This window comes from Paroedura picta, chromosome 7, assembly GCF_049243985.1.
Source record: "Paroedura picta isolate Pp20150507F chromosome 7, Ppicta_v3.0, whole genome shotgun sequence".
Taxonomy (NCBI): Eukaryota; Metazoa; Chordata; class Lepidosauria; order Squamata; family Gekkonidae; genus Paroedura; species Paroedura picta.
In genome coordinates this window covers 21,583,707-21,610,723 of record NC_135375.1, presented here as the reverse complement: position 1 = coordinate 21,610,723, position 27,017 = coordinate 21,583,707, and the positions used below count along the sequence as shown (strand labels likewise).

Genomic DNA, 27,017 nt, shown 5'->3' with positions numbered 1-27,017 from the left:
GATTTCTGCACATAAATAACGTATACGCTTTACACAGACCTACATTCATGGTCTCGGTTCCTGCCAAATTCCGACAAATTTCGTAGGGTCAGGACTGCATCCAAACATGTCATTTGGGGGTTATACGGTATGTTCCTTCTTTCCGCCTGATGGTTTTCTCTCAGCTGAGCAGAGATGAAGCCACTTAAGCTGAATATAAATATGTATGTATTTCCTTTTACAGATGGCTACGTTCTCAAAAGCTGCCTCGTGGATGAGTAAGTGTCACTTTTGAAAAACAATATCTTGAAGCTTCTTAGATTGCTTATCAGTTTCCAAGGCTCGTCAAAACGATAGTTACTGTGTTTAAGGTTTGGTCCAAAAAAGATTCTTTTTTGCCCTATAAAACTGATGGTTAAGAATCTGCTTTTAAAAGGAAATTCTCGTGAACAAATGCAGTTCTCTCAAGGCCAGAGTGCTTTTTAAAGCTCACTTTTGACAAGGAAACGGTTGGCCATAGCTAGTCTTCATGTTCAGCACTTTAATAAGTTCAGTGGTAATTGATGTAATCTATCTGGCATGGAAACGTCTTTGGGCTGTGCAAAGGCACAGTCTTTGTTCTCATGCAACTCCTGTCCAATGAAATTAACTCAGGGCAACTTGTCAATGGCTCGTGCCAAGTCCCTTATATCTTCATCTGTTTAATCTTCAGGAACACCCTTTCCAATAGATCAATGGCTTCTAAATCCCATACCAGTGCCTAGGTCTACGATCCTAGTTTTGGAGTAAACCTTATTGGTACTTTCTCCCAAGTAAACATGCACAGAATAGTTCTTCAAACCATGCTACCAAAATTTAGAACCCATTTTCAATAATACATAAAGGTAAAGGTAAAGGTATCCCCAGTGCAAGCATCGGGTCATGTCTGACCCTTGGGGTGATGCCCTCCAGCGTTTTCATGGCAGACTCAATACGGGGTGGTTTGCCAGTGCCTTCCCCAGTCATTACCGTTTACCCCCCAGCAAGCTGGGTACTCATTTTACCAACCTCGGAAGGATGGAAGGCTGAGTCAACCCTGAGCCGGCTGCTGGGATTGAACTCCCAGCCTCATGGGCAAAGCTTTCAGAGAGCTGCCTTACCACTCTGCGCCACAAGAGGCTCTTAATAATACATAGGAAAGCTATTAAAGGTGTTTTTTTTCTGTCCCCCGATTTTCAGCGATGAAGAAATTTATGACGATATCGCTGAAGGTAAGTTATACTTTTCAAAACGGAATTATAATAACCGGACATGAAATTAAGTGAAGCCCTTTGAGATATTTTTTATTAACAGTATGTAGGTTGTCATTGATATACAATAATGATGTTTTCTTTTCCTTCTGCTCCCATAGACTGCATATATGACAATGATTAACTGCTGCTCCCTTTCAACATGAACTTCATCTTCTCAGAATCTCCAGCAGGTTAATCGGAGAGTGACCCCAGAGATTCCTGTTTCCAGACAAGGCCAGGCTCACAGTGAAGGCATGGCTAGGTTGCTGGACTATATCCCTGCTTTCCTTGATTGTGCCCAAGAAGTAGACCTCTGAACATTTCCCTAATCCAGCCTTTTTCAATTTTTTTTACCATTGAGAAACCCTTGAAACATTCTTCATGCTCCAAGAAACCCCAGAAGTGGCATGATCATGCAGAATATGGTTTGGGAAGTTTAGCTGTGTACACACCCACCTAGGTCTCCTCTCTTTCCCACCCCCTCCAGGCCCATCATTGGCCATTGGGAGGGGCAGGTCAACCTGACAGACCTAGGCAAGTATCTAGTTCAACCTCCTCTAAAGGTAAAGGTAAAGGTATCCCCTGTGCAAGCACCGGGTCATGTCTGACCCTTGAGGTGACGCCCTCCAGCTTTTTCATGGCAGACTCAATACGGGGTGGTTTGCCAGTGCCTTCCCCAGTCATTACCGTTTACCCCCCAGCAAGCTGGGTACTCATTTCACCAACCTCGGAAGGATGGAAGGCTGAGTCAACCTTGAGCCGGCTGCTGGGATTGAACTCCCAGCCTCATGGGCAAAGCTTTCAGACGGCTGCCTTACCACTCTGTGCCACAAGATGCTCTCAACCTCCTCTTCAGCCCAGTATTCTCTTCAAGATGGCCAGCAGAAGATGCGGTTTGGCTTTGAGCTTGCAAGAACCAACTGACTGGAAGTTCTAATCAGATTTAGCCTGGAAGTCAGGTGGCCAACCTCTGGGTAGGGCCTGCCCACTATTACAACTGACCTCCAGAGATCAGTTCCCCTTTGGACCACCAGGTCCCCCTTGGCAACCAGTGGGCGATGGGGGAGGTAATGTTGCAAGATCCAGGTTGGGAAACTCCTGGAGATTAGTGGTGGAGCCTGGAGAGAACAGGAACATCAGAGGGGTACAACACCATACAGTCCATCCTCCAAAATATCCATTTCCTCCAGGGAAACTGATCTCTGTATTCTGAAGATGAGTAGTAATTCTGGGAGATCCCCAGGTCCAACCTGAAGGTTGACGTGCCTAGTTCCTCTGGGGAAATGGCAGCTTAGGATGGACTGTATGACTCATCACAAAGAGCCCTGCCCCCTCCCGGCTCCATCTCCAAATCTTCATGGTGTCCAATCTGGATCTGGCAACCCCACCACCCATCCCAAATCAATGGCCAGTGGGGAGCTGGTTAGCTTACCTGGAAATATTAAAGGTGTTGACTCCAGACAATACTCTAGAATCACAGAATAATAGAGTAGGAAGGGACCTCAGTCTAAGCAACTCCCTTGTAACCTTTGCTCTCCGGACATTTACCATGATAATGCTGAACCCTCCCCCTCTGATATTGTTCTTGCTTTACCCTATGGCCCAAGCTTGCCTTGTTGCTCCTAGCCTTCCTAAGCCACTGTCTGCCTTAGCACCTGAAAGCCTCCTGGCTTAAACAGCAGCTGCAATATTGTGGGGCCAAAAGACTGCTGGGAAATGTAGTTTCTAAGGGACAGGAAAATTCTCTCAGGCTTTCAAAATGGGACCATCATGCCAGTTCCGGTTCATGGATCCACCAGCCCTCTTATCTGGTGCCTCCTGCTGCCGCTCTCTGTCACTCCCAGGATATGGCGATTTTTCAGTGTTCCAGGAACATTGATGTAGCAGCATTCCAGGTATTGAGGACAGAGAACATAATAATGGCGCCAACCTACTATCAGATACAAGAGAGTTATTCTTCTCTGGCTCAGAGCAAAATCCAAAATTGTAGAAGAATGGGGAGGGGCATAATATTCATATCAAATATATAATAAGCATTACAAGTGGCTGAGAATGGAATCACAGACTTTAGGGACATTGCTGATAGTTTCCCAGAATATTTGGGGCTTAGGATCCCTGGGTAACCTAGAGATCCTGACGTCCTTGACATTGCTGTGCGTACCCACAGAAGCATTCTCAGCTCCATAATTACTGGGAACTGTAACTGCTCTGGACTAAGGTCCCAGAAGCTGGTCTTGGCACCTGCAGTGTTGCTACTGTCTAACAGAAAGCAGCATCAGCACCCTTTCTGATTACACTATTGCTCCATTTCAGAAGGAAAGGAATGGATCGATGCTGGACCTAAATCTGAGCTAATCATGAAATGAGCCCAGAGTTCAGAGACATTTGGGCTTAGCTTGTACGCAGCCTGGAAGTTTTGAATTCCATACTCTAGCCGTATCCTTACTTGATGTAGATGAGCTTCAATTCTTGGCACTGAGTGCCAGCATCATATAGTGGCTCTAATCTGGAGAAGTGGGTTGATTCCCCACTCCTTCACATGCAGCCAGCTGGGTGACCTTGGGCTGGTCACAGCCCTGATAGAGCTGTTCTGACCGAGCAGTCCTGCCAGAGCTCTCTCAGCCCTGCCTACCTCACAGGGTGTCTGTTGTAGGGAGAGGAAAAGAAAGTTATCTGTAAGCTGCATTGGGACTCCTTTGGGTAGTGAAAAGATGGGTAAAAAAAGCCCAGTTCTTCAGTTCAAACGTATTCAACAGCTTTTACTATCTGGATTATAGAGCAGCCCTCTGCAATAAGTGGATGGACGTCATATGCACCTTGATTCTTTGTCTCTTTTGTAATAGATTTAACTTCTAGAAATAGGACATGGAAATTACCAGCGTGCAGATGAATGCCATTTTTAAACTGCATCCCCAATATTCTTCCAAAGATAAAACAGGGAAATAATAAAGACAAAAAGGTTCTCCAGAGGCAGTTACCAAATATGGATCACCCCCAATAAATAGGAATAAATTGGAGTATAAGCAAAAACCTTTCTCCTTTGACCCACACACCCTCTCTCTTCCTTTCATCCGTCTCTTCTCTCAGAGTAAAAACTACAGCAAGTGCTTTGAAGGAAATTGTTTACTATTGACATTTTCAGATGTCCTTGGGAAGGTGAGCATGTGGTTGTCTTGACTGAAGGGGCTCTAAAGTGGAATATCGAGGGCCTTCCACCTGCCTGCACCCATTGTGTGGCATGAAAAATAGCTTTCATAATTGCTGAAGACCGTCCTTGCATGCAATCACTGTGCATATTGTCTGGTACTTTGCAGGGAAGATTCCTATTCAATTATAGTTTATTCAGCCGGTAGCAGCAGGCTTCTTGTGGAGACAATGGATGCTGAAAGTTCCACAATATATTTCAAATGACATTATGGTTTCAAGACTGCAAGCGTGTGGGGGCAGAGCTCTGTCAGTTAATCAATAAAAGTGCAGAGGCCCTGCTCACGAGAAGGTGTAATTGAGCCAGACCAAATCCAGGTTCCCAGAGGCTGGTCAGCATCATTGCTGATTGATTAGAGGAGGGGCCAAGGCTTACTGGTTGAACATGGGCGTGGCGTGCAGAATGTCCCTTGCTCGGACATAACCGAGAAAATAAATGTTTTGCAGAAATTAAAGTATTGCAGAATGGCAATCCGTCGATAAAAGTTGCTGTCCGTTGTTCTTGCGTCTTTGATTAAGCAATCATGAATGTAAATGATGTAAAACAAGGTTTTCATTTCATGCACTGTATCCTGAGATATTAGCTCTCTGAAACCCTTGGCTGAACTATAGTAAGCACATTGTTAGCCGACAGTTTTTAGGAATTAGTTCTATGTTTTTATTCTCTGTAGATTTTTTTTTACTTCTCCAATGTGTGATGTTCTGGGAAACATTAAAGGTCTTATGGGTTTTCTAATCGTTAGCTACCTGCTTGTGGATTTCTTTGCTCCTAGGACATGCAACTTCTAGCATAGATGACAAAGCCATTTGAAAGAGAAAAGGCATAAAATCAGAGCTTATTAGTCATAGATACCTGTCAGTGGTGACCAGCACCAGAAATGGGAGCAGTCAAGTCGCAAGGGTTAATCAGCTGCATACAAATGCCCTTTATAGAGTACTTAATCTCAACACCCAGGCTAGTGGCATATTACATACTGTATTTTGGAAACCAGCAATATATGGCTGGTTAGGAAACAACAAAGGCTAGATCCTGCCGAAGGAGACCTATGAAAGGGGTACTTCCTTGCTTTCTTGCAGTTACCCTGAGATGTCAGCACAGCCCATGAGGTTCGGATGCAAGGTAAAGGGTGCAAAGGATCACTGAGAATCATATCTGCAATTCCACCTTGTCCTTTCTTAGCTTGAGGATCCCAGAAAGCAGCAGGTTTGGAAAGAGTTTTGAAGGCAATGATGCAATTGCCAAATAATTCAAATTCATCCAATTCTTAACTATTCACTTATATTAAAATTAAACGTAATTTTACATTATTTTCTTTAAAATCACAGATCAGATCATCCCACCCACCCCCTTTCATGCAAGAAGTTGATAACAAGTTCCCAGAATCGGCATGTAAATTGGTGTTCTTTCGGTACTCGGATAACCTGACAATGCAGCAGCCTTGAGACTAGATTACTTTGGGAGGTTGCCAAGTGTAACCCTCTGTGCTTGCTGTGTAACTCTGCCTGCCTTTCTTGGGGTGCCAAAGGCCTTCCTGTGTAATGATGGCTGCCTCTTGTCGGGCTGCCTATACTGAAAATAGAAATGTTGTCTAGAACAGTGGCCTTTTCCTCTTGCTGTTGGAAGTGTTGAACATCCCTTAAGGAGTGTTGGCAGCATCGTAAATATATAGAGAAGCTGAGTACATGCTGATTAAAAACAAAATAGATTAAATAAGAGAACAAACTGTATAGGAAAGAAGATAGGAACCTGTCTGTCTGTTCTAGCTGGAGAGATGAAGGGAATTAACTATGTAACTTTTCGGAGGAACAGGGAAAAACCTGAACGAGCCAATCAGAGACAGAAGGGGCATTATTTGAAATAGGGGAGAAGTCCCTAACCTTACTCTTCTTGCCAGTTGTCTCCTTTACTTGCCCCTACAGGGTTTTCTGGTCACTTCTTTGTTATATGCACAGATCTTGCATAATCTAACATTGGACACAGTACACGGTGGAGCTGGCCTTGCTACACATGAGAAAAACCATAGTGAGTCTTCTCTAAGGAACACCCGTAATGCATCTTGAGCCACCACTGGTGAAATTGGTTTTGCAGGTATGGGAAATATTAAGAAACCTGTTTGCCCCCAAATAAAAGTGGGCTGAATAGAAACATCACATGCAGTACAACCACCACCACCCTTCTTGGCATAAAAAATAGGAGAAATCAGAATACAATCAATTAGTTCTTAAGTTCATGCAGCTTAATTGTCATTTGTAAGAATTTAGCCACTTTATCAATTGTATCTGGATCCTGATTGGAGAGAAGGAACTGTACCTTGTACTGATCAGAGTAGTCAATACATTTAACTAAGAGTAATCTAGAGCTTTAGCATTGTATATGGGGCAGTAAAAGAAAACATGCTGTATGGTTTCTATAGAACCTTGTTTATATGGGCAGTGTCTCTGTATGTAAGGAATCTTCTGAAATCTCCCCATCATAACTGTTGATGGAAGGATGTTAAACCTAGCAAGCGTAAAAGCCCTACGTTGTTGGGGAATAACAAGAGGAGAAAAATAGAATGCTAATTTATCAGGTGGTGGAGAGATACCTAAAAAAAGTGGAAAGTATGTTTTTCTAGCTGATTCATTCAGCGTTTGAAATTCAATATCTAACATTCTAACATATAGTTTTATATATTGATGTTGCAGGTGCTAAGGCCATTGAATCCAAAGAGATGCCGAGCATTTTGATTTCTCGCTCAATATAATTAAACCAGTTGGAAGTCTGTAGTTCTGAGAACAATAGAGAAGTAAAACTGGCAGATTCAGAATTAAAGACTAAACACAACCAAAATGTAATAGTAAGCAGCCAAGCCCTGGTCTCCAACAGTCAGGTTTGTTTCCAAACAGAGAGCAGCATAAGGTACACAGTTGGGAAATGCAGTGACCACTACAAGGTGTTTTGTCGCCCCAAGCAAGGCAAGTGATGTCGGTACAGGAAGTGATGCTTGGGTGCAAGGAGTGATGCTTGCCTTCAAACAGAATGCCAATGCCCGACAGCAAACTGAGGCACTGAAGAGGTTTGAGTGGCAGACTAGGGTCTGGGAGACCCAGGTTCAAATCCCTACTCTACCAGACTTAGGTAGGACTTGCCTCACAGGCATGTTCTAAAAAAAAAGTTGAAGACAGGAGGATGTAAGCTGCTTTAGGTCTCCATCGGGGAGAAAGACAGGCTAGAAATGAAGTAATAATAATTCTTGAGTTTCCAGGTGAGATGGGGGACACGGCTAGAGAACTGTCCCTGGAAGCAAGCTCCTTTTGAAAGCAGCCTTCAGTTATCGGAAGAAACTAAGGCCTGTGTATTTTAGCAGCCATGACTCTGTGTTTTAGTAAGCATGAAAACAGTTTCATTACTGTACTCAGGCAAAAAAAAAAATTTAGCGAGAGAGCATAAACAGGAAGCAGATAGATGTTTTTCAAAGAAAAACCAGCCACTTTTCAGCGTAAAACCGCACCCTCAAAAGTGTGAAACTTTGCATTAAAGTTGCGGATTGAATATGGAAGTTTCGATATGTTTTCAATGCTACATTCCACACAGCTTTTAATTTTTAAAAAACCCTAGATAGCTATTTGCAGTATATGATCACCATTTAAGCCCTTAAATACCTCGGCTATGCAGCAATTAATGAACCTACAGTTGTAAGATGCTGTGGACTAGACTAGATGGTCCTACAGATGCCCAGGGGACAAAGATTTCACACGCTGATTGTCAGCAGGACAATTATTCCCCAAGGCCTACAATGCAGAAAATCTAGCAAAGCATTCTTTCTGAAGCCCACTCATAAATCTTAAGGATTGCAGAGGTTCATGCAGGAGAAAGCTTTCCTGCAGTATTTTGAAACCTTGGTAGCTATTGGCTATAAAAGTTCTGATTGGGGTTGACTGAAAGAAACACACATTTCCGCTACTGACCTAGTTGCGTTGCTCTGAAATGGAGGGTAGACATTCCTGCTGTATGCCCGTGAAAAGCATGTACACATCCCTATCAACATAAAAACTTTAAAGTTAAATGGCTGCGTGTGATAGACTCTGACAAGCCTTCAAGCTGTCATTTCCATATGGGCATATTGAGCACAATGTCCACATACATAACACCCATCTTAGATTGGTTTGTTCCTCAACAGCCAGAACTAAGGCATACTCTGTTGAGGATGAGGCTGCCAGCTCTGGGTTGGGAAATACCTGGAAACATGGGCGTGGAGCCAGAAGTGGGGTCTGGCGTGGAACCTCAGTGGAGTCTAATGCTATGCAATCTACTCTGCAAAGCTACCATTTTCTCCAGGGAGAACTGATCTGTCACCTGGAGAGCTGTAAAACCAGGGGAGCCCCAGGTCCCACCCATCCCGTTAGGCCACCTTTGTTCCCCGCTTTCTGGAAAGCACAGAAGAGCATTTTTATTTTCTAGAATGTAAATGCTGAGACGCTGTTACAGGTAAGATCTGGCCGCAGATTTGCCATTATTATCTTCTAAGTTTGCCCGTGCTTGCAGTTTCAAAGTTTTACGGCAACATGCTCTTGCCTGAAGTAAACACGTGTTCGGTACTGCCTTAAAACTTTATTTACCATTTTATTTAGTATACTACTTTTTTATCCCAGGAGAGCAGAGTGGTGCACATCTTCATCCATTTTGCCCTCATCATAAACCAGCCCATTTCAAGCTTTTGACAATGGAGGAAACCCTGAAATAATTTTACAGGCTTCAAGGCATCCCAGAAGTGATATCAGCAGGCCACACTTCCCTGCTTCCCAGTAGGGACATGTCACTGAAAATGATCTCACCACCCACTGGAGGAGGATTGGAGAGGGGGGAGGGACAGGAGGCAATTTTAGGCAGGAGCAGTTGTGCAGGCTCTGCCCCCTCCCAGGCACAGAAACCACAAGAGAACTCATGCTCCAAAGGGGGCAGCAATAGGAGTGGCCAGCTTGGTGTAGTGGTTAGGAGTGCAGACTTCTAATCTGGCATGCCGGGTTCGATTCTGCACTCGCCCACATGCAGCCAGCTGGGTGACCTTGGGCTCGCCACAGCCCTGATAAAGCTGTTCTGACTGAGCAGCAATATCAGGGCTCTCTCAGCCTCACCTCCCTCACAGGGTGTCTGTTGTGGGGAGAGGAATGGGAAGGTGAATGTAAGCCGCTTTGAGACTCCTTTGGGTAGAGAAAAGCAGCATAAAAGAACCAACTCTTCTTCCCTAACTTGTGGCTGAGTCCATTAAGACAGGAGGGGGAAAGCCACAGACCCCCTCCAGAAATCCTAGGGATCCCGAAGGGTTGGGAATCCCTGTCATAAACGATCCCATGGGATGACTTAGGTAGGAATATGTGACTGGCTCACATTATATGAAGAAGCATGCAGGCACACAAAAGCTTATAACTTGAATTAAACTTTATTCCATGGTCTCCAGCCCAGCATTCTAACCATGACAGTTAGCAGAACAATAGCACCTTTGAAGCCAACATTTTATTCAAGATGTGAGCATTCACACTTGAGAAAATGAAATGGAAATCTCAGGACTATATATACAAGGAGTGAGTAGATTAGCAGTAAATTAGTAAGCAGCATCATGAAAATATCTAACAAACAGGCAGTACAATGAAGATGTTTAGCAGATTCAAAAGCCTTGCTAGAATAATAAACTGTCAGGTCATCAGTCCTTTGAGTTCAACTCCAGCTCAAAAAACATAATAGAGGGAGTAGCAATGTCATGATTAGGGATTCATGACAGATGTGTCCCCAGCTGTAGAGGAGAGTAATTAAGAGACCTGTTAATAGCCCCATCTATCTTCACCCAAGCACAGAAGCATCAGTGACAGGCCCTGCTGTGTTAGGTCTCCTGTCCTAAAATCAGAGGATTAGATCCTCATTTTCCATTCTAAAATACATTACATGCTACTGTTCATTACCTTATCCCAGGGGAAACACAATGAAGAGGGGACTGTAAGGAATATCTGAGGATACAAAAAGCTCATATACCCTGAATAAAACCTTGCTGGTCTTCAAGTTACCCGTGGTCTCTAAATTTGTTCTGCTGGTCAGACCAACACGGCGACCCACTTGAACCCATCTGCAAGGAACGCAGAGACCCTGCGAGGCTGACTGAACCGTTCTGAGGGAGCAGCTCGGAGAGAACGGGGACTGAGCCCAGGTCGGCCAGCCGGCTGCCTGCGGCCGATGCCCACCCAACCCGGTTCTCCAGAGGAGAGGCTGCCGCTCCTCGCCAGAGACGATGTCGGAGGAGACGCCTGCGAGCAAACCCCGGAGGCTGCAGCTGCTGTCGGCCAGCAACCCTCCTCCCTCGCCCGGGCGCGGGTGACTCAGCGCCAAAGCCCTCAGGAGAGAGAGAGGGAGAGAAGTAAAGATATGAGGCTCATCGATGCCTTCCAAGAGAGGCACCAACGCCGGGAGCCAAAGCGGCGGAGCAGAGCGGGGGCGAGGCGCGGCGCTGAGGCGCGGCGCTGAGGCGCGGCGCTGAGGCGCGGCGCCGCCCCCCGCCCCCCTCCCCCCTCCCCCCTCCCCCCTCCCCCCTCCTCCTCCTCCTCCTCCTCCCCCCTCCCCCCTCGCTCGCGGGCTGTTTGGCGCGGCCCTCCCGCCCTTTCCTCCTCCCTCCCTCCATTCATCCGTTTCTCGGGCAGCGCGCTGAGGCGGCCGCCGTTTTAGCGCCGCGGCGGGCAGGCGGGCGGCGTCGTCTTCTTCTCGCGAGAGCGGGCGAGGTTTCCGGTGTTGTGACTGCGGGGCCGTCAACATGGCGGTGAGCCTCCGCGCCCGCTCGCTGAGGCACCTCCGCATCCGAGGTGAGGAGGGACCCGGGCGTCCTCGGGAGGAAGGGAAAGGAAGGGTCGGGGGAGGGAGAGAGAGAGAGAGAGAGAAGCGGCTCCGCGCCCCTGGCTCGGCGCCGGCCGCTTCTCCCGCCGCTAACCCCCTTTTCCTCCCTCCCGCTTGCCTCTCCCTCCCTCCCCTCACAGGCCGTAACGACAGCGGCGAGGAGAACGTCCCCCTGGATCTCACCCGAGGTAACGGAGGGGCCCCTGCGCGGGACGGGAGGGGGGCCCCGTAGCAACACCTCCCCCTCCCCCACCGGTGCCCATTGGGAATCCCCCTCCTCCTGCCCCGAGAAAGCGAAGGTGGGTGGGTGGGAGGGGAGGAGACCCGAAGGTGGGGCTCAGCCTCGTCGCACTACCCCCCCCCCCGCCCTTCTGCACCCTTAGGGGAGGGGGTGAAGCCCCCTTGAGGCCAGGGTGGGTCTGCGCGGCTTGGGCAGACCCGTGTGCAAGGCTGGTTGTGAGAGCCTCTCCTCCCCTGGCCTCCCTTTGCCGGGCTCGGGCTGTGGTGCGAGTAAAAGGCACCCACGCATGACACGCGCGCCCCTCGCACCTTTCTGGGCTCGCTGGCCATCCTGCTCGCGGGCAGCGGAGGGGGAAAGGTGCTTTGGTGGAAACGGGACGGCTTGGCTCTGCGCATTTGAATGGAGGACCGCAAGCAAGCGGCAGGCCGGCTGCCGGGCAGCCCTCGCTCCTCCTCCCGGCAAGTGGAGGCATTTTAGAGGCGTGAGATGAGAAAGCGAGCAGGTCATGGCTGAGGCGCAAGGGTGGGGTGGGGTTGGGTTGGGTGGGGAGGGCTCGTCCTGGTGTGCTGTTTCCTGAAGCAGGCTTGACATGGGTGGGGGGGCTGATGCGAAGGAGCAGCGAATGGGTTACTGGCAGGTATGTTCTCTCCACCCCCAGACTTGTTTTTGTACAGCTTGCCCTGCTGCGGGTTCGTTATTTACCGTCTGCTGGCTGCAGATGGGGCTGTTAACAGCGTTTGGGATTTTCGCCGTGCTTGTGCGTTGATGTAGCCAGCAGTATGTAAATTCCAGCCGCCTTTCCCCATGGCATCCTGTTTCCTCCTACGCTCTCGGCTTGCAAATTGATTTCTGTGTTGTCAGTGATCTGCTTGGAAATAGCCCATCGCAGCCTGAGTTCTGAAAGACTTAGGGATGTACTCCTGCCTCCTTGTCTCCCTGAGCATGCTGGTGTCTAGCATGACTGGATGGAGTTCTTAAGAAGCAGCAGTTGGATTTTCTTAATTGTGACGTGTTTGAAAGGCCTTTGGATGGTTCCTGAATTTGATAAAGCAGCTTGTTTCATGTATCCACATATAGTCTTATTTCCTTATTGGAAAAGTACAGTGCTTCTTTTAAATATGCTTCACTGTCCAAGTACCTTGTGTACATTTAAAGCTAGTTAACATGTAGTGGTGTTGGAGTTATTTCTTTGCTTGATTTTACTTCTGAAGGTTCAATTGTTTGACCATGGTAGTAGTCAGTTAACATACTCACTTTGTTTTAGATACAGTAGGGTGCCTGAACTTTGTGTGCTGCAGATGCTTAATGACAAACTATTTTTTATGCTTACATGTGTCATCAGCTGATGTGTATTCATATGACAACACTAGAGTTACTTAAGCAGTGGCAAAATAGTATGTGGTACCAAGGAAAATGAGCTTCAAACATATTGTTACGGTAATTTGCTACCGCTTTCAAAGCAAGTTTTGCTGGGGTCCAGCTAACTTTTGCCTGGGAAGATCCATCAGAATGTGACTGCAGTGATGGGGAACTTGATTGTAGGAAAGGAGCTTCCATGCTGCTGTGTGTGAACAACGAATACAATTTAGTTCCTAGTTGAGTGTGGTGTGATATAGCAAGACTTATAGTCTAGGGCTATAATTCAAAAGGAGATGACTGTTTTAAAAATGCCAGTTGCATAACTTGCCTCATATATAGAATGATAGAGATCTAGGTACTTTATCCAATACATCTTATATATTGCCTATATTTATTGAAGTTCCCTAAAAGGTTTTAAAGATAGCTAGGTAGGGTTCTGGGCAAAGATCTCATTTATGTTACTTTGGTTCCTTCCCCTGGAAAATGGGAAGTGATGAAGGTTGTATATAGTTCTGCTTGAGTTTGATACCCTAAAGAAACTTTGTTAGTGATTCAAGCGCTACTTTTTGTGCATGTTAACTATTAGACGTGGCTGTACCTTTCTTGACCTCAGGAAGTCATTCTTTCTGGGCCGCAACTAGTTTACCGAGTTGTCTCTTGTGTTTCCCTTTCAGCTTCCTTCTAAGTAGTTCCTTCATTTTTGTAGTTCCCTCTTTTGAAAGCAAAAGTTCATTCACTCAGTATTTTCTAGCTCATTTGACTTTGTCATTTTTATATATGGTACTGCATCTCTTGCAACATGTCTGACCCTGTCCTGCTTTAGAGCTTCCATCTAGGGAAGTCTGCATCCTATTACTTTTTTCTCCCTTTTTCCTTGTTTCTAAGATACCCACAAAGTCTAAATTGTCATTTAATATCAAGTACTATAGCTCCCCCAAACTGGCTTAGAGGCTTCTAGTGATGTCATATAGATACCTAAAACACATTTCTCTCTTTATCAGTGGGACCATTTGTCTGTGCAAATGACCCTCCTTTGTTGTCCTACTCTCACTCCTAAGTTTTACAGTGCTTCGAGCAATATTGTCCTCAGCATTCGACTTTAATCCTTTTGTACTGAGTGGTCCCAAACTGGAGGTTAGAGTTGAAAGGGCCCATACAGGCCATCTAGTCCAACCCTTTGCTCAGTGCAGAATCAGCCTAAAGCATCCATGAAGAATATCTTTCTAGCTGCTGCTTAAAGACTGCCAGTGAAGGGGAGCTCACCACCTCCCTAGGCAGCCAATTCTACTGCTGAACTACACCAACTGTGATTTTTTTCTGGTATCTAGCCACTACCGTACTATACATAGTTATCTAGCTCCTGTCAGCTTTCCTCCAAAGTTAGTTTAAAAGTGACTCTGCCACCTTCTTGATATTAAGCAGTTTGGTTCCCTTTTAGTTCTGATGAAGCCTATCTGTTTTGTACCAGTTTGGTTTGTCTCAGGAGGTTCCTGAGTGCCTAACAAATCAAAGAACTTCCCCCAGCACCACATTCTCATTTATGCTTTGAGATCCATCATCTGTCCTTGTCTAGTTGGCCCTCTATGTGGAACCAATAGCTATGTTAAGAATGCTACCTTAGAGGTTCCGGCCTTGAATTTTCTATCTGTTCACTTAAATCTTACCTCCAGGTTAAATCATATCATGTCACTAGTGCCATTGTGCACCACAACCACTGACTTCTCTCTAGCACTATCTAGATGGCGTGTTACATTCGCAACCTTCATACCAGGTGACTAAGTCACCAGGTGGTCAGAACACCTGTCACAGACCTCTCTATATGCCTAACAATTGAATTGCCCACTATCAAAAGCCCACCTCCTCCTCCAACCCAGGAAGGGGTATCCTTGGATTGAGAGGGTACTGGTCTGCCATCTGTCTAAGGGGATTCCTTCTAAGGGATTATGTCCCTCCTCCTCAGCCTGGTGCCCTCTCACTTTGTGGGCCTCAGTCTCCACAACAGCAGTCAGTACAGGAATGGTACTGTTTTAGTAGGTCCTTGAAGATCTTGTCCGCATACCTCCCTCTTTCTCATGTTCTCTCCAGGTTGGCAGCCCAAGGGAACAGACCTGCTCTGTAAGGGTCAAGCACACACAATTTCTGTCCAGTGGACAGACGGCCACACATGTGGTACTCCCTGCTCAATACTGGATAGCCACGACTCTCCTGTTGGCTTCCTGTCTTCATAACTGACGTTCTACCTTCATGACCAAATGTGTTGAGATTAACGTCTTCAAACTCTTCTCAGATAATTAGCCTATATATATGTTCTCTGGGAAATAGATTGATTTGTTTACCATCCTACATACATTGCTGCAAACATTCTCAAGTTAAGTAGGATGAAGCTTCTTTGCTAGTTTTTAAGCATCAGCAAATATCAGCACTTGCTTTTTCTTTACAAGGTAAGTTCAGTGATCCTTGGGTAACACTCTCAGCCCTTGGTTTGTTTTCACTTTTGAGAACTGAATGAGACGTGGAAGTGAAAATGATTCAGCAGCTCATGGTGGGTTGAGAAGCAGTTGGCTTGCCTCTTTCATTCTTGGATAAATAATTAATGGAAACAATAGCACATCTGTTATCTGTAGTGGGTGGAGTTCTTGAAGTTCCTTCACATATGATGCTGAAGGGGCGTAAATATGCACAAGTGACATGCAGCTTCCCATGTTTCTATGACTTTGCACAAAGAAAGATATCTCTCTGAATATGCAATACAATTTGCCATTTGACATTGTATCTGAGGAAATGTGTGTGCACACAAAGCTCGTACCTTAAATAAAACTTTGTTGGTCTTAGACGTGCTACCGGACGCAAAATTTGTTTTGTAATTTCCAGTTAGTTCTGACAGATTTTTAAATGCCATTAATTTCTTTTATTCTGTATCATATATAATAAGTCATTCACAGTTCTTGACCTGCACAGCTTGTGGTTCAGTAAGGTGACTTCAGCTTGTTTGGAGTCTTGCCAGACTAAGAAATTGATAATTGATTGAACCCTTAGTGGTCAGAAATTGGCTTGTTGGGTCAAAAATTATGCAGACTTGCCTTTTAAAAACACAGTAAATCTGAATTACTCGAAATGCCAGAAAGGAGTGACTAAAAAATTAGAAAGTTGTCTTTCTTAGACAATAAGCTGGTGGTTTAATGTCAGGAATTGCCAGCATGTTTTCAAGCATCTGCCTGAGCATACAGAGGCCTGATTTGGATCAGGACCATGGATTTAGAGGTTATAGTTATATAAGTGCAAACAATATAATTTTGCAGGTTAAAAATGCACAAAGTTCTATATAAGTCATTTAACTCTCTTAAATCTTGCATGATTGATTGACATGGGATGTGTGCTGCCATTCCAGATGAACTTTCTTTGGTTTATACTATCAAACATCCTATCATAAAGAAAAATCCAAATGCAACATGGACATGATTGCACATATGTAGTTGCCAAGTTGCTATCAGCATTCAACAATTTATGAGTGAACAAGAAAAGAGAGACCATCCTCGCTCCCATGTGTGGGTAGTGAGAAGAATTTCTTGCTTTCTGATGGTTTGGTGGGGAAAAACCCTGCTGCTTTCCAGAATCCTGGCTGTGTGTCCAGATAACAAGACTCAAGAGCAGCCATTGGGAATATCCTGGTCAATTTGATAAGACATTGTTAACTGAAAATGAATCCTGATAAGGCAGAGGTCATGCTGGTCAGACAGGCATCTGCTCTTGACAGGGTTGTGCTCTTTTGATGGAGTTCAGGTTTCCTTGGACACTGTAAAGAATTTGGGGATTTTGCTGGGCCCATTTTATTGTTAGATAAGCAGGAGTCTGCTGCAGTTAACAGTGCTTTTTTCCTACTGCATTTGGCCATTAAGCTTGCCCCCTATTTGAAACTGGTCTGTCCACTTGGGTTCATGATGCAGCAATAACCTTGAGGCTTGACTGTCCCGATGTGTGTTGTGTGGGGCTGCCCTTGAAGACTAGTTTAAAATTACGGTGTAGAATGTGACAAAGCATTTGTTAGCAGGGCCAGTTTCAGGGAACACATTTTACAAACATGGCACTAGCTCCCCATATTTTTTTAGATCCACTTTCAACGTGCTGATGCTTACCTTTAAAGGGAGGGTATTATACAAGATAAATAAGTGAAGCTCTTCGTGGGCTGTCTATTCCAAGCTGAACCCATGCAGCAGGTTCTATCTGAATAGCAATACTGATCATGCCAACCCCTTGAGGGTGCATTTGTTGCTGCCCTCATCTTTATAGCAGTTTTGCAAGGTCCGCAAGACTGAACTTCTTAGGAGTGTCTCTGGAAGCTTTTGAGAGCTCTGGTCATTTGTTCTAGTTCTGCAGCAGCTGACTATTAAATAATATTTATGTCTTGTTGACTTCTTTAATAGTCTCTTGGTTTGCTTAAAGGCTATTTTTATAGCTTAAGTGGTTTCTACAATTGTTAATTGCCTGGGGTCCCAGTTGTCTGGGGAAAAGGCAGAGCTATAATTTTTAAATAAAATGGTTGTCTAGCAATGCCAACCAAATTGGCGTTTGACGACAGTAACGGATTTTGGAACATACCTATTTCATTCCCATGGCTATACTATGTGCATATGTGCAGTGACTGGTATTTTGCAGAAGTTTCTAAAGCTAATTTCATAGTATTATCTGTTTATGGTATTGTTCATCTTAATCTAGTGTTTGCTATCGTTGCTTCTCAGGTCCTCTAATGAAAGATTTATCACTAAGATAAGTCTAAGATTTATTTCACACCATGGAGAATTTCTTTTCTAGCATTTCTTTTGTGGGTGCTTCTGGTGGGCCCCAGCCTTTTATTTAGGTAACTGTTGTGTACTACATTTGCAACATTTCTGCAAGAAGTGCTTTGCTGGACAATGAGTAACACAAACTCTTAAAAATGTGTATCATATCTCTGTCCTGCAGTTCTTCAAAAGCAAAAGACAATATACATGCAGCTAGCCTGTTTTGATTCTCATAACAGCTTTTTGACATTGGCTATGCTGAGAGAGTGAATAATCTAACCCAAGGGTAGTGAATGAGTTTTATGAACGTGCAGGGGTTTGAACCCAGGGTGTTCAAGTTTAATGCTGCCCATTGCACTGTGCTCCTGTCACTACAGAAAAGTCTTGAATGCAAGCTGTCCAGCAGGTAATGAAGGATAAATTTCTTTGAATTTTAATTTGTTCTGTTTTGAAAACGGAAGCTGTCATACTTTCAGATTGTGAGTATTTATTTATTATTTATTAGTGACTTGTGGCAGCTAACAATAAAACATCATATAACAATTTAAAACATCCCTTAAAACAATCACAATACCCCTAATCATTACAATTACAGTTAGGTGGTGATAATAATCTAAAACCTCCTTTCCCAATGACTCATAGCTGTGGTCACTTGTATGATCAAACAGTGTCCTAGATGTAAATTGGGATAGGTTGTTATCCTCTGGGCCTGCTCTAATACCAAGCCCTGGAAAGTAGGGGAAGGGAAGACCCAATCGAATACCCCAGGGCTTCAGCCCAGCCTCAACCAAATGCCTGGTGGAAAAGCTTCATTTTGCAGGCCCTGTGGAACCTTGAGAGTTCTGTCAGGGCCCGCAGCTCTTCTGGAAAGTGCCATCAAGTTGCAGCTGACTTAGAATAACCTAATAGGGTATCCATGGTAAGATGTTCAGTTCAGAGGTACTTTGCTGTTGCCTGCCTCTGTGCCATGACCCTCCTTGCTTAGCTCTCAAGATCAGGCTAGCCTGGACCATCTAGTGCAGTGGTTCGCAACCTGGGGGTCGAATGACCCTTTCACAGGGGTTACGGCAGGGCAAGCAGCTTGGCTTGGGGGGGGGTGTGGGTGTGTGCCATACACGCAACAGCCCTGCAGGTTAGATCAAGATAGAGGGCCATTCCGCACCAGGATCTATGTGGCAAATTGGTTGCGGGACGGAAAAACACCATTTTTAATAGTGGAATTCGTTGTTATGCATACCTGGCTTTGTAGTGGAATCCAGTTGCGTTTCTATCGTTTCCCACAGGTTTCCGGTCTCGGCAAAAATTGCTAGCCAGGAAGTGATATTGCCGAGCTCATCCCTCCCCTGGCCATCAAGCAGCCAATGGGTGGCCATTATCATGATCCCCAAAAGCCCCTTTCCCTTTAAGGAAGTTAAAAAAAAAACATGTTGCAACGAATCTGCGTTGATTCATTGCAACGGAGAGACCCATCTAGGTAGCAGGTGGTGTTTGAGCTGCCGTTTCATCGTTGCCACGCTCCCCCCGAGTGGAAAAAAAAAATACACCCCCCCCCCCCCCGGTACGGGCGCGATTTTCGGCCGAAAATACAGTAAAAAATAAAGGGAAAATAAACCAGCAAATGGGGCTGTGTGTTGTTTCGTGCTTGGTGACTTAAAACAGCTCTGCAGCCAGGGAAGCCTCGCTGGGTAAACGAAGGCTCACCAGTGCGTTGATCTCCGCTCGCTCGGAGAAAAAAAAAAAAGGCAATCGCTTCGCCGGAAGATCAGAGGAGAGAGCTAGGGGGCGGGACTTTGCAGAAACCGCAACAATGGTAACGCACAGAACTTTTTCGCTAGTGTTGCTGATTGGTTGCAAGAGTGTAGCGCTTTCCAGAGGGTGAATATACTTTTTGGGATTTCCCTGAAAGCGCTACAACGAAGCGCTTTTTGCGGATCAGTTTCAGGAGTGTTGCAGATTGTCAACGACATTGTGCATAATGGCAAAACTTTAGCGATTTCAATTTGTAACCATTGTGCTATTTTGGACGAGTGCGGAATGGCCCAGAATGTTCGTCTGTCTGGAGCAGTGGCAAAGGACAAGATCGGCATGGTGGGACAAGAGGCAGAACTGAACTGAGAAACCCCGAGGAAAAAAACAATATATATACAATCATGAAAAATGGATCTTCACGCCATTGGTCAGTTTCAGTTTAATTTCTGTGAAAGGACACGTATAATTTTATGGTTGGGGGTCACCATAACATGAGGAACTGGATTAAAGGGTCGCGGCATTAGGAAGGTTGAGAACCACTGCACTAGTGCAACACCACATTTTCTGACATGATGGTAGATTAGGGCAGGGGTAGTCAACCTGTGGCCCTCCAGATGTTCATGGACTACAATTGCCATGAGCCCCTGCCAACATTTGGGAATTGTAGTCCATGGACATCTGGAGGACCACAGGTTGACTACCCCTGGATTAGGGGATGCTTAGGACTCTTCCAGAGTTACCATTTGTTTAGTGGGGCTTTCATAGGAGATTTCCAGAGATTCTGTGCCATGTTAATTACTGGAAGAGTTGTTGCCATTTGAATTTTCTGCTCCTAGCCCTGAAATGTCATGGGAGAGTGCTCTCTGTGTGCTGCCTAGCAGTGAGGCCAGGAGCAGTGTCCAGAAGAACGTCTCAGAGCTTCTGACATATGCATCTTGAAGGAGGCCCTGGGCATGTGTGCTCTCTCTCATTCTCAAACACACATGTATGTACAAGCTGTGCATTCTTGTTTATTGTAAAGTTACATTTTGCTGTTTAGTATTTGTTTACTGTCCTTTGGATCTGATGTTTGAGAAAATTAGCAACCTCTGTACTTTCATTTAATAGGTAGAATGAATTTTGTATCCGGAAAAGCAGTGGTTTGATAAGTGGGAAATTATGACCCCCCCCCTTAAACAAAACACATGTTTTCCCCCTGCCTTTGTGTGTGTGTTAAATGCTCTCAGGTCACTGCTGACCTATGGTGACTGTATGACCTCATGACCTGCAAAACAATCTATAATTAACAACCTTCCTCAGGTCTTGCAAACTGAGGGCCTTGGCTTCCCTTATTGCAATGGTTCTCAACCTTCCTAATGCTGCAACCCTTTAATACAGTTCCTCATGTTGTGGTGACCCCCAACCATAAAATTATACAAGTGTTCTTTCACAGAAATTAAACCAAAACTGACCAATGGCATGAAGATCCACTGTTCATGATTGTATATAAATTGGGTTTCTTCCCAGTGTTTCTCAGTTCATTTCTGCCTCTTGTCCCAACATGCAGATCTCACTCTTTTATGCTGCTCCAGACAGATGAACACTCAATCTCAATCTACCCCGCAAGGCTGTTGTGTAGATGGTACCCCCCCCCCCCCCGCCAAGCTGCTTTCCCTGCTGCGATCTCTGTGAAAGGGTCATTCAACCTCCAAAGGGGTCCTGACCCCCAGGTTGAGAACCGTTGCCTTATTGGCCTATTTTGCATGGCCGCTGAAACGGCGGCATGGAGAACGCAGAGGAGGAAGAAGCGAAGCAAACCGCGTACGCACGGGACAGAACGCAACGGCGGCAAAACCCAGAGTATCCGATTGTGCACACGGCTACTCCGGAGCCACTTCTGGTTGAGCCCTGGTCCCGGGAAGCTCCACTTTCTTCCGCATCTCACTAATGCGGCTTTTTCAGCCGCATACCTTGACTCTGTGCCCGGTTGTTGCCTGCAGCGTGCATAATTGGTGATTTTAGCTGCTGCCATTCCACCCCGAATGCGGACCTTCCACTCTGTGCATAATGGGCCATTGAGTCAATCCATCTCATGTTGGGTCTTCCTCTTTTCCTGATGCCTTCACCTTTTCCTGGCAATATTGTCTTTCCCGTCAATCTTTTCTTTTCATAATGTGACTAAAGTACAATAGGCTTCGTTGAGTCATTTTAGCTTCTAGGAAGAGTTCGAGCTTGATTCCTCTACTATTTTATTAAAATAAAAGTATTTTTAAAATAGCTAATTAGAATCCTATATGGGCAAGTACTTCTCCGGATTACTTTAAATGCTTCTCTTTTTTCTTTTTATTGGCAAAACATACCCAGGAACAGTTGCTGTTCATGGAAAGAAAAGGCCTTGTCGTATTCTTACATCTTTTCCAACGTATTCAGAAATGGATATTGATTCGGCAATCAGATGCATTTTATTTTGGCGTGTATGCCTTCAAGCAAAACAGCAGTTGGGGAAAATGTTAGGCATTTGCTGTTACAGTCCTTTTCTTAATAAAACAATAAACTTCATCTAAATTATGTGCCATAAATACCTGTGAAAGTTTTGTTCAGCGTGCCCACTGCTGCTTAGCTAAATGAGGCAGTTGTTGTCTGAGTTTTCTGTTCTCCTGCTGTAGCATATTCTTTGAAGACGCTCACAAAAAAGCCGTCTGCCCGCAGTAGTAAAACGTCTCTAGAAGATCAAATGTTTCTTCTCTAACATTACTAATCACAAATCCTTTATACTTCCCAGTGACAGGTGGCTGTAATCTATAATTTGAAAAAGTAACTTTTCTCATAGACTAGAAAAATATTGTGGCCAGAAGATTTGGCACTTGTCTTGTAGGTGAGGCACCATGCACCACATCTTTTATGTAAAATGCAATTCTAGTCTAAAGGTGGCATTATAAATATGAAAAATTCAATACTTAGAGCAGGGGTAGTCAATCTGCGGCCCTCCAGATAACATCTGGAGGGCTGCAGTTTGACTACCCCTGTCTTAGAGAGCATGTATTACCATGGATGTTAAAACACCAGAGCTCAGGCTGTATTTCAGCTTTCACTAGGCTTGATCAAATTTTGAGTTGTCAGATTCACACATTTCTGGACCTTTCTGCTTTTGAGGTACCATGGCAACCAAACATTTGGGTTACTCCAAGGCTTGTCACACCACAAGAAGATTGATGGTATGGGAATGTTATTGTAATGGCAGAGAGCCAAATATTAGTTTTGGAGATATTTTATAATCTTTAAATGTCGATTGCCTGATGAGCACTCTGCCAAAGCGTTGCCTAATATATGTCAGCTGAAATGAAAGTCTGCCTTAAAATTAACAGGCCATGAGATGCACTATTGTAGGCCTTAAGACTTTATAGCAATCAGATGACTGAGAGTATAGGCCGTCATCAACTTTAAAAGATTTTGGCATGCAATTAATACACTGTAGCCAAAGATGCCCTTTTAGTTTTGTAAATAATATCTTTCTGCAATGTCACGGTCCATGTTCCTTTTTTGATAATGCATTTTGTGTTATGGGCTAGTGAAAGTCACAAGGAAGTATAACGCTGTATATATAACGTGCATGTTTTGTATACTAACTTTTATGCTGGCTCCGTTTGAAGCATTTCTTTATCCTGCCTTGTTTCCTGAATGGGTCCCACATGATGGCTTTACAATACTTTTCAGTTTTACTGTATCTAAAACAAACCTTTAAAAAAATCTTTAAAAAAAATTAAAGGCATCCAGAGCAAGAAACCACCCAAAGAGCTAAAAAGCCATTAGGACTGGCAAAACAAAATGACTAACCTGCATTTGAAAGAACTGCAGGTTCTACAGACTTCATGGAGGAGAGTATTCCATAAACAAGGTGCTGTGCCTGAAACAGGTTTGCTCTGTGGATCCCAGCCTTGCATTCATCTGGTAATAAAACACCCATACCAAATCCTATTCCAAGTATTTATATGTAATGGGATGCTCATATGGGAGAAAATAAACTCACTGTCTTCAAGTCAGTGTATTGTCTAGTAGTGGCTCTTTGGGATCTCAGGTAGAGTTCTTTCAAGTCTATTACCTGATCTACTGGAGGTGCTAGCATTTGAGCTTGTGCTTGTGCTTGCAGAGCAGATTGAGTCATACTTCCTTCCCCAAGATGACTTCTAGGTGTCCTGGCTGCTTTATTACCAGACTGATTAGTGATCCTCTGTTTTATTCATAATATATATACTTATATCCCACACTGTGAGCTTCTTAGCTATCAAGGTGGCTTCCAATTTGTTGATGTTTTAGAAGCATAGAATCATAGAGTTGGAAGGGACCATACAGGCCATCTAGTCCAACCCCTGCTCAATGCAGGATCAGCCCAAAGCATCCTAAAGCTTTAAATTACCATAACTAAAACAAATAGGAATGAACCTTCAGGAAGAAAGTTAAAAAAAATTAAAATACATTACTAGACCTGTGGAAAAATGAGTATAAATATGAAAGGTAGCAGGAAGAACCAGCAAGAAAAAAGCAGTTACAAGAGGGCCAGAACCGGACAGTCACAATCATTCAAAATGAACAGAGGAGGAGAGAATTCAAAACAGAATAACTCATACAAATCTCAAATCTATATACATAAAAAGTATTTCATACTTCTGACAGCATGCTGAAGGTCCCAAAGACTCCTACTGGTAGAATCTCCCCTCCCCAAGGGCCGATTGCTGTTCTTGCTCAGGATTCCTCACCCCCTTCCTTTCAGGCCTGCTGTGAAGGAACCTGCATGGGAGGCCTTAATTTTTTCTTCTGAACAACAACCCTGTCTACCCTCCAAAGCAGCCATTTCTGCCTGGGGAGCTGATCTTTATAGTCTGGAGATGAGCTGTCATTCCAGGAGCTCTCCAGGCTCCACCTGGAGGTTGACTACTTCAGGGTTGGAAATATTCCTGGAGGTTTGGAGGAGAACCTTAAAATGGTACAATGCCTTAGAGTCTACCCTCCAAAGCAGCTATTTTTGCCTGCAGAGCTAATCATTGTAATATAGAGATGAGCAGCGATAGTAGAAATGATGGTAGAGGCTTGCAAGATGTGGTTGGGGTGGAGTGGTGTGGGTGTGTCCTGCCTGGGCTATGGGCTTTGGCCAGCCCTTACCAGCAACTGTTTGTATTTTGGTGCACATGGGTCCTGCAAGTCTGGAAAATGCAGGAAGATCTAAATAAAGAATATATTCTGAAACTGTAACTGGTGAACAAGTAAATGGCTGGAGAGACATAGGAACTGAAGTGACTTTTCTCAAACTTGGCCTGGTAAATAACAATCAGTATTTGCCAGGAAGGTCCTATGAAATCAAAGGCATAAGTGGCCCAGAATTTCAAGTGGAGTTAGCTTTACTGGAAAATAGATAGTGAGACTTTGGGGGGAATTAGGTGATCCACTTTTCTTAGGCAATGATTTAGCCTTGCGGACAACAACAGGGGGACTGCAGTTGCCAGTAGTAAGCCTCAGGCTTCCGAAGGGCAGATATCACCAGCCAAGCAACCAAGGGGTATCTGTAGCCATGTGCATTCCTTTTGAAGGTGTGCATGTGGGGGCGGGGAGAACTTTCCCTTCAGCCTAACTGCCTGGAGATGAGCTGTACTTCCAGGGGATCCTCAAACACCACCAAGAGGCTGATATCTCAGTTGGGATTCAATGCTACAGAGCCACCCCTCTAAAGCAGCCATTGCACTAGTTTAATATTTTAGCTAAAACATATACAACAAGGTATCTGCAGATTACGTTAATGGATTTGGGAGGTTTAGTATACCAGGGGGGTGTGCATGGAGAAGGGTCACATAGGACTCTCTTGGATTTTTAAAAAATGAAACTGCTTTGGGTAGCAGCTGCTGTCACAGCACAACAAACTTCTCTGCATGGAACTGGGTATATGTAAGAATATATTTTTAAACAATATATTATTATTCATCATAAAAGGCATCTTGTTAATCGAAGCTTCAGCGTGATATGTTGAAGAGTTGCCCAGTCAGCTCAACTAAATGGAGCATAAAGATCATGATAAAATATAATCTATGTATTTCTGTTTAGTTTATTACATTATCTCAAGTAAGCAAAATTAAAAGGGTTTATCTCCCTCCGCCTGCCCCCCCAAAAAAAGTTACATGATGTGCAAGTTTAAGGTAAGGACAAAAATGTAGTGAGTTGTAGTGTTCAGATGGGTGCCATACATTTCAGGGAGATTTACTAATATAGGTTTGTTAATGACCACTGGTCCTGATCCAGCACAAAGTTAAACTGGAAATGTAGGCCTTTTCCGGCGTCCTTTAAAACTGTATTCCATCATCAAACATACATGTTCTTCTGCCTTTTGGGGACTCATTGATAAGTTCACTCCTGGACTGGTTTGTGAAGAAGGCAGAAAGGCACCAGAATACAAGATAGCATTGAGTTGTAATTGAAGGGCGGGAGGTGGGTAGGTTTGGGAATGTTCTCTAGAGCTGTGGGAACAGCACCCTATAATGAAATTTGCTAAGGATAACGGCAGCAGTGCTTGACAGGGAAGGTTCATTGATGAATGTGAAGGCCTTTTTTTCTTTTAACAGCAGTATACAAGAAAATTACTTTAATAGTATTTGTTGATGAGAAAATTGAATCATTTGAAATCTTGAACGTTACAAAAGTAAGTAGAGAACAATAGCATGCATGGCATCTTGATCTAAAATGTGTATATAAAGTGTTTGCATGACATTTTTAGCAGCACAGAATTTGAAGAAGAGTGAGCCAGTGTGGTATAATGGTGAAGAGTGGTGGCTTCTTATCTGATGAGCTGGGCTTGATTCCCTGTTCCTCCCCATGCAGCCAGCTGGGTGCCCTTGGGCTTGACATAGCCCTGATAGTGTTGTTCTCACAGAGTAGTCCTGAGAGAAACTTTCCCAGCCTCACGTACCTCACAGGGTGTCTGTTGTGGGGAGAGGAAGGGAAGGCGATTGTAAGCTGCTTTGAGACTCCTCCAGGCAACGATATGCGGAATATAAAAACCAATTCTTCTTTTCTTCCTATACCCATTCTCATAGAGTTGCAGATTTGACTTTGCTACATTATTGCCACTATACAGGGTTACCTTTTGGTTTAAACTAGGGACATAGGGTTCTTTTGTGTATATTTGTAATTTTGTTATAGAATCATAGAATCATAGAGTTGGAAGGGGCCATACAGGCCATCTAGTCCAACCCCCTGCTCAACGCAGGATTAGCCCTAAGTATCCTAAAGCATCCAAGAGAAGTGTGTATCCAACCTTTGCTTGAAGACTTCCAGTGAGGGGGAGCTCACCACCTCCTTAGGCAGCCTATTCCACTGCTGAACTACTCTGACTGTGAAAAACTTTTTCCTGATATCTAGCCTAAATAGTTGTACTTGAAGTTTAAACCTTCCTCCAAGTGACAACCTTTCAAATACTTAAAGAGGGCTATCATGTCCCCTCTCAACCTCCTTTTCTCCAGGCAGAACATTCCCAAGTCCCTCAACCTATCTTCATAGGGCTTGGTCCCTTGGCCCCAGATCATCTTCGTCGCTCTCCTCTGTACCCTTTCAATTTTATC

General features: G+C 44.5%; 2 protein-coding genes across 5 annotated transcripts in view; both read left to right on the top strand.

Moving 5' to 3' along the window:
* FYB1 (FYN binding protein 1) overlaps window positions 1-5,196 on the top strand; it is a 53,786-nt gene extending 48,590 nt beyond the window's left edge. For all 4 annotated transcript variants that reach the window (XM_077347021.1, XM_077347023.1, XM_077347020.1 and 1 more), the window contains 3 exons: window positions 224-257; window positions 1,198-1,229; window positions 1,370-5,196. In XM_077347021.1, coding sequence (XP_077203136.1) covers window positions 224-257; window positions 1,198-1,229; window positions 1,370-1,392 — 89 coding nt within the window. In that variant the 3' untranslated portion in view covers window positions 1,393-5,196. The remainder of the gene's footprint in view (window positions 1-223; window positions 258-1,197; window positions 1,230-1,369) is intronic.
* A 5,918-nt stretch (window positions 5,197-11,114) lies between these two features.
* Window positions 11,115-27,017, top strand: part of RICTOR (RPTOR independent companion of MTOR complex 2) — an 82,044-nt gene continuing 66,141 nt past the window's right edge. The window contains exons 1-2 of the mRNA XM_077347019.1: window positions 11,115-11,279; window positions 11,451-11,498. Of these exons, the coding sequence (XP_077203134.1) occupies window positions 11,231-11,279; window positions 11,451-11,498 (97 nt within the window). The 5' untranslated portion in view covers window positions 11,115-11,230. The remainder of the gene's footprint in view (window positions 11,280-11,450; window positions 11,499-27,017) is intronic.